This window comes from Ranitomeya variabilis, chromosome 5 (genome assembly GCF_051348905.1).
Source record: "Ranitomeya variabilis isolate aRanVar5 chromosome 5, aRanVar5.hap1, whole genome shotgun sequence".
NCBI classification, from domain to species: Eukaryota; Metazoa; Chordata; class Amphibia; order Anura; family Dendrobatidae; genus Ranitomeya; species Ranitomeya variabilis.
The window spans coordinates 495987803-495995635 of NC_135236.1; the positions used below are offsets into that span (position 1 = coordinate 495987803).

General features: G+C 44.6%; 1 protein-coding gene across 5 annotated transcripts; it reads right to left on the minus strand.

Moving 5' to 3' along the window:
* Window positions 1–2036: 2036 nt before the first annotated feature.
* Window positions 2037–7318, minus strand: LOC143776346 (deoxyguanosine kinase, mitochondrial-like). 5 transcript variants are annotated; one of them, XM_077265629.1, is made up of 2 exons: window positions 6906–7318; window positions 2037–4946 (listed from the first exon to the last, which is right to left on the minus strand). In XM_077265629.1, exons 1-2 carry the CDS (start codon window positions 6927–6929, stop codon window positions 4074–4076), a joined length of 897 nt encoding a protein of 298 aa, XP_077121744.1. In that variant the 5' UTR covers window positions 6930–7318; the 3' UTR covers window positions 2037–4073. The 5 variants fall into 5 exon arrangements, with proteins under 5 accessions (XP_077121744.1, XP_077121746.1, XP_077121745.1 ...); XM_077265631.1 differs by having other exon boundaries at window positions 6878–7318; XM_077265630.1 differs by having other exon boundaries at window positions 6779–7318.
* Between the last annotated feature and the right edge of the window lie 515 nt (window positions 7319–7833).

Genomic DNA, 7833 nt, shown 5'->3' on the forward strand with positions numbered 1-7833 from the left:
ATATACAAAGTGACACGTTATTCAGAAGTCAAAAGATAGCAAAGCCAGAATTACACACTCATAGGAGACTAAAGTGCCGAGTGTTACTAATTAATATTCAGTATCTAGGCCATGGTATAAAAGGTTTCAATATTCAACACAGCAATGTGCTAACTGCACCTCGACGCGCACTTCATCCTCTGGGCTTTGCCAGGAGGTGTGGCTAATTAAAAGCTGGGCTCTTTAAATAGTATGGAGTCAATTAAACTCAGAACGACAGCTGTGACAATGATCCTCTGTGGTGACGTGGGTTCTAAAAACGCCAAGTGATTAAAAGAAGTGACGTGTCCATCCTTTTGGCGTTCTCTGCTTGGAAGACGCTTTATACTTTGAAACACAAGTCAATGGGAACGCTCAAAAGACGCTGACATGTCTCTGAATGTATTGCCATCATTTTTGCTTAACTAACACTAATGGTATCTCCATTATTCAACGGTGTGAAAAAATAAACGACCGGAAACAACAGTAACAAAATGACACAAAGGAAGCTTCAGGAAAAAAAAGGCAAAAGTTTCTTGCAGTGTCTTCAGCTTGAATACCTCACCCGAGTTTAAAGGCGTCGTGTTCACATACCCTAAAAATTACTACGAAACGTCAGCCAAACTGCTTGACATAACGCTTCCGGGAAAGAAATACCTTCAAGATTCTCCCCTTCAAAAAAAATCTTATATACACATCTAACTTGGGTTGTTTCTGCAGCACATACATGGCAGGTTACAAACCCCAATAAGCCAAAAAAAAAAATCTAACTTCAAGGCCACAATCAGGAGCATCATACCAAAAATATGCAACAATGTACATTACCATACATATACTGTAAGTGGGGTTATCAAAATCCCAGATGGTAGAATAGCCCATAAAATAACTGCACTCTGCTTATTGCTGCAGGTCCCACATTTTTTAAAGGGGTATTCTCATGTTTGAGAGTCATCCCCTATCCATAACTTCCACAGTAGCTGGACCTCCGGTGATCCAGGGCCCTGAAGAGCTCTATGTGAGAGGAGCAGTGGTCGCACCGTTTCTCTGGATCGTTTGCAACCCGAACCAAGGTTTAGCTGCACCTTTAGCACAGTTTGTGCATTTAATACAACCTTATGGTATCGTAGCACTGACCGGAGGCCATGTATATACATAGTTTATATGTGCCTGAATCACACAGCAGTACAACAGTATATTGCATGTGAATCATGTTTTACAAAATCCATCAATCAGGAGAATTCAATATTTACTTGAGGTCATGCTGCAGATTTCTGATGGATTTGAAGAGGACCTTTTACAAAATGTTTCCTGTTGAACTGGACACACAATGTATAGTGGCTGCGTGGTGGATTAAAACCTGTTGTGTTTTTATTATTTCACTTTTCCGTGGCAGTTATCAGAAATCAAGTAAGTCCATGTGAGTGTTATCGGACAGTTTTCAATGGGGGCGTGTACTTCTTCCCCCTGTATGACATTGACAAATCATAAGAAGACAGCAACACTTAAGGGAAAGAAGAACACGCCCCCACCACTGCTTAGAACAGGCTACTCCTGTGTGAGACATATGACAAACAGCCTGATCTCACTGTAGAGTAGTTAAAAGCAGAATGTCCCGATTGTCCAAGGTAACACAACCAAGCTAATTTTAGATTTATTACAGCCATAGACATCGGCATGAAAGTGCAGCTGGACTGTGTAAACAAGTTATTTAATGATTACCAATTGACTTTCATGCAGCCTTAGTTTAATGGTCGCAATCTGCCAGTGTAAATTTATGCACAGACATCGATCCAAGAATGAAGCATGTCGAGATGAGGAGACTTAAAGCCGCAATGCTCCTCTGGGAAATATGCAAATTGTCTCTTCAGAGAGGAAGAGGACTAGAACTCTAGTGCCACCTATTGGAAGTAGCAATCCTAACAATGTCGACCCTTTAACGAGCTTGTTAAAGGGTCGAAATTGACTGTTAGGATTGCTACTAGGTGGCACTAGAGTTCTAGTTCTCTTCCTCTCTGAAAACACAATTTGCACGCACAGACATCAAAAGGCCTTTTAGGGAAGCAATTTGCAAATCATCTTTACTAACATAACTGATGACTGCAACAAAATCTTACTGTTAAAGTGATCACCTGATGTGCACCAGATGGTTTCTTGCTCCAATCACCTGACTGTTGCAACCGGGGGCCTCAGTGGTCAGGTGACCAAAGAACTGGACGTCATGACTTCTTGGAAACCACTGAAGTTACATTTGTACCTTTTCAATATGATACTTATTTGCTGCGGTGAAAACCTGCGACACCATGAAAGGGTAAAAAAAACCTTAAGGATTTACATCAATAGGTTGTTTATTGTACGTTTATGGTAATTTTTCTTTTCAGCAACTAATAAATATGTCATATATTGACATAGTATATATACATAGCATAGCATAAGTACAAAAAATGCAATCTAGTCATCCAAATACAGAGAAAGTCAATATAGAATCTAGCAATTAAACAACGCAAAACCTGCATCTTGTACTATAAGCTTTTTTTAACCAATACATGAATAAAAGTACCTGGTGCACAGATTGGTCACCATTTTCATGGCTACGGCTTGGATGTATTTATTTATTTTTTTTTGTAGATTTTCAATGTTCTGTCTCTTTAAAGATGGCTGTCAGTACAAAATGACTGTTCAAACAAAGCACTGGTGCTTGGCGCGACTGACATGGACCAGCCCACCTACTTGTTTTCAATCTATCTCCACCCTATCTGGCTCCTGCAATGCAATAGGTGTCAATCAAGGAAAAGGGAGGTGGAGATGTATGCAATGGAAGTAGGTGGGGTAGGTGCACCCAGCACCTGTGCTTGATTTGAACAGTCATTTTTTGCTGACTGACCCCAGTTTAATAGAATCTTCCTTATTACCATTCAAATAATACATCAGCATGGATTTGGGGGCTTGCCCCTTCTTGTGAACCTAGCCATAATGTCCCATAAAACACAGCAGGTTCCCCACTGAGGATTAAGCGGTAATGTCTTAAAAACACAGTGTGGAATCACATCCTCCTAAATATTAGGACAATGCTATCTGGCAATACAAATATCCCCCAACGACATGGTGCTGAGAGCATTTATTCAGCTAATGGAGCTGGTGCTACAATGTGCTGTTAAATTAGCCCAATGAGGAATTATTCATACAGTCGTATAGCGCTGAATTTCTACTATTTTAGTTAATTCCCCGCCCAACCTGAACCAACAGCTTCATAGACAATAGATGACACTGCTTGCTCAGATTAGGAGACCAGTGATCGAGACCGGAACTGTAGTCATATCAAGGAAAGTAAAATACAAACAGGATACAGTTGTGTGAATTAGCCCTTAGCAGGCGGAATAATCCACAAAAAAAGTATATTAATACCACTGACGATCTCTAGGAAAAGCTCCATAAAATTTAGAACAAGTTTGTCTTAAGACTATTAAGGTTAACCTTGAAATAAGAATAATTATACAATCTTTTACCTAAATAATCAATTTTATATAAATATAATATTATATAGATTATATATATATATATATATATATATATATATATAAATAATACATCACAAAAATAGAAAGCAACAATGAGAATAAATCTCCACTGCAACGGATGAGCTGGAAAAAAAATAACATCTATAGTGTCACAAACTTGTCTCGTGAAATGTCAGTCGCTGAAATGAATCCTAACCCTGCTCTGAGCAAAAACTAAAGGTCACAGAAACCAGACCCTTTAATTTGCACAGGGCAGACATACTATTGGTGCAACTTGTGCAGGCGCACAGGGGCCCAATAAGTTACAGGGCCACTTCCCCCTCCAAATCATCGCATAAAGAGGTGAATTATGATAAACTATTCGACTGCACAATTCCCATATAGTGTTCTTGCATGGACGCCCTATTTTGTCTCTTCGCGCTTTGCCCCGATTTTAGGGATGGGTGGTGATGTTAGCACCCGGTCCACCACTTCTCAGATGACACAATGGCTAGTTTTAGCCTTTATCAAATATAATGGTCACATAAATAACAATCAAACTTATAGACTGACAACAAACTCCTTGACTTTATTACATAGATGCTCACTAACTAATGGATTGTCTTCAAATTCCTCATCAACATCTAACACAAGGACGGGAGTGTCCCGAATGTGCTGGAGATGGACCTCTGTAGACTTCTCTACCAGCCAGCTTTCATGCTGATCGTGCAGCTTCTGGAGATAGTCTTGAGTAACCGTCTTTTCTTCCTTCCGTGCTCTCTTCTGGAGTCTCTCAAAGCACTTTCCTGGGCTTGCTCGCAGGTAGATTATTCCATCCAAGGCAGCTTTCTTGCCAAACTCCTCTATTAAGAAAGAGTGCCAGTCCTGATACAGAGTCCACTCAATTTCATTTAAATGGCCGAGTTCAAAAAGAGCCTTGGCAAAAACGAACCTGTCACTATACACCGACCTCTCGAATATCTGTACGGGTTCCCTCTGCTTCAGCAAATGCTCGGGAGGCGGCTCAATCTGGGCTCTGAAGCGACTCATACAGGACAGTGTCTGAAAGGTGTACGACCAGCGGGCAGGATCGTCATACAAGAGCTGCAGTAAGTTGTCCACATCCTGATGGGAAGCAGAATGGACATGCTGCCACTTCCCGAGAGGCTCAGACACTAAAGTCCATTCCCGCTGGGCGGCACATAACATTCTCAGGAAAGTGGACTTCCCTGCTGCAATATTGCCTTCCATAGACAACCTCTTTACAGTCTTAGGACCACTGCTTGTAGACAGGGGTCCGCAGTGTGACACGCCAGCCATGTGCTCACTTCTGTCCATACAAGGAGATGTAGACGACGGTCTGAACTTAGGCCTCCATAGGTTGTAGAAAGGTGTTCTTCCACCCAAAAGTCTCAGTGCTTTCTGAAAAACCATCTGTTGGCCAAAAACAGTTGTGGTTTATTAGATGTAATATATATCCTATTCATTCTAACCAAACACACAATCAGTGTCACACAGGGGACTGAAGTGCAGAAGAACAATCAGTGAGATCTCAGCTCTCCAGAGGCCTGGTTGGACCAAGTACAGAATACAGGTGTGGGATAAAGTGTTTGCCCCCTTCCTGATCTCCTATTCTTTTCCTTGTTTGTCACACTTAAATATTTCAGATCACCAAACAAATTTAAATATGAGACAAAGATAATAACTGGTTGGGCCACCCTTACCAGTAACAACTGCAGTCAAGTGGCCATCACACGTCATTCCACCGCGTCACAGCCCGGGGACCGCAAGAGCCAACACCGCAGGAATGGAGCCGGCATGGCAGGTGAGTACAGGCTTCATTATTTTATCGGGGCCAAACATATAGTTTTAGAAAAGGTTGTCCTAGTAGTGAACAACCCCTTTAAGTGTGACAAACATGGAGAAGAATAGGAAATCAGGAAGGGGCAAACAATCTTCACACAACTGTATATCCGCATGGTGTACCCACTCACAATGGAGGTGATGAGGATCTGGTCCCATGGTGCTTCACATTCAGGAGAATAAGGAGAGCAGATAATCTCCCAATCACTGACGAGTCCGTGTGAACGCAGTAGAGGCGAGGGCAGTATTCATTCTCTAAGGGAGTGTTTCTCCGGCAGTCCCCTGGACAATAAATGGTGGGACGGTGCACAGAAGCAACCTCTGCTCCATTCAGGACTCCATTCTAAAGATGGGGAGGGAGTCAGACGTAGGACCCTCAGCATCAGGGAGGTGTGGATTCAAAGCCCCATTCTGGGACCTGGTGGGCGACCCATGAAATGGGGGAGAACTTCAAACTTATTCTTAGGAAGCTATAAAGTGAAGGGTTTCCTGTCCTGCATCTATTACATGAGGATGTAATATATACAGATTCCACCTGCCTGAAGCATCTGAGGCCTAATCCATGAAAACTGGGGCGAAAAGTATCACCCAGAGGAACCAATCCTGGTACTGGCGGCTCCCACTCGTTTCCCCCATGACTGTAGACAGTCTGGAGCTTTTAAAGCCAAATGTCGTGAACTCGCTTATGGTCGGCCGGTCCGGACTGTCTACATCACTTACCAAACCAACAATTAGCCGCTGCTGTACTAAAACCGGCCTGGCGGGGGCGCTATCTTGGTCAAAGAGACTAGAATAGTCCATGCTGTGTGGAGAACACCCCTGTGCACTGCTACAATATGTGTGTGTGCTTCCATGGACCAGAAGCACGCTGGTCTGAGCGGCCCTTAAAGGGGTTGTGCAGACGTCCAACACTGGTGACTTAGATGTGGAGAATAAGAGATGACCTCAGTGGGCACCACCGTAGCCAATACCAGCTCCGATCTGTGCCCATCACTGACCAGTATGATCCAAGACCACACCTCCCCAGTAATCAGGTCTTATTAAAAGTGAACATTCCCTTTAAAGGGGTATTCCCATGCCCAGCATCCTATCCCAAAATATAGTAGGTGTAATAATACTAGCAAATACGTCCAATTAGAAATGTAGTGTAGTTCTTCTGATTCTCTGTGGCTTACCCCATGTGCAGGTCATTACAGTAGCTTAGGTATCCATGGTTACGACCACTACTGACAGTTGTTAGAGGTCATAACCAGGCTATCTAAGCCACTGCAATGCCCTTCACATGGGGTAAGCAACATAGCTCATCAGAAAAACTATACTATTTTTCTAATTAGAGGTATTTGCTATTATTACACCTAATGAATACTCCTGTACATGTAGAAACATAATGAATTCGTTCTAACCTGTTCCTCTAAATAAGGAAGCAGCCACCACGTGCTACATATGGATAAGGAGATACACAGAGACACAAGGGAAGCTGCCGACTACATGACTGCACCCACCTCCCTCACACCTCGTCCCCCGACCTACATGTACGATGCGGCCCGGCTCCATGACATCACGTGGTCCTGGTGGGAGCACTGTCACGTGACTCGGGGAGACCGGGCGGGGAAGGAAGGAGCCGGGAAGGAGCGGGAGGCGCGCTGTGTGTGGCCGCAGTGACGGGCTGGAGGCGCGCTGTGTGTGGCCGCAGTGACGGGCGGGAGGCGCGCTGTGTGTGGCCGCAGTGACGGGCGGGAGGCGCGCTGTGTGTGGCCGCAGTGACGGGCGGGAGGCGCGCTGTGTGTGGCCGCAGTGACGGGCGGGAGGCGCGCTGTGTGTGGCCGCAGTGACGGGCGGGAGGCGCGCTGTGTGTGGCCGCAGTGACGGGCGCTCTGCTCCCCGCACACAGCAGCAGGTATCACTGCTCTCTGCTCGGCTAAAGGACCTTCATGATGTCATGACCATGTGGTTAGTCACGTGACTGGGAGGAGCCATTGTGAGGAAGAGGGGTGAACTACACTGTCTGGATATGACAGGAGGGCTGCGTCTAGAGTGGAGGTGATCTTTTCAGGACCTCACTTTAGCCGTGACTCCAGTCTAGACTGTTCAGTGCTGAGGTGACTAGAATGGAGGCGCTGGAGCGAGGGCCTGAAACCCCCCTCCAATATAGACATTCATCACTGGCAGGGCGGCCTGGAGCTGCTTCCCGGAGTCCCTCCTGCACTCTCCATTCCACTGGCTTTTTAATGCTTTTAACCCCTTCATGACCGCAGCATGTTTTGCGTTTTCGTTTTTCGCTCCCCTCCTTCCCAGAGCCATAACTTTTTTATTTTTCCGTCAATTTGGCCATGTGAGGGCTTATTTTTTGCAGGACGAGTTGTACTTTTGAACGACATCATTGGTTTTAGCATGTCGTGTACTAGAAAACGGGAAACAAATTCCAAGAGCGGTGAAATTGCAAAAACAGTGCAGTCCC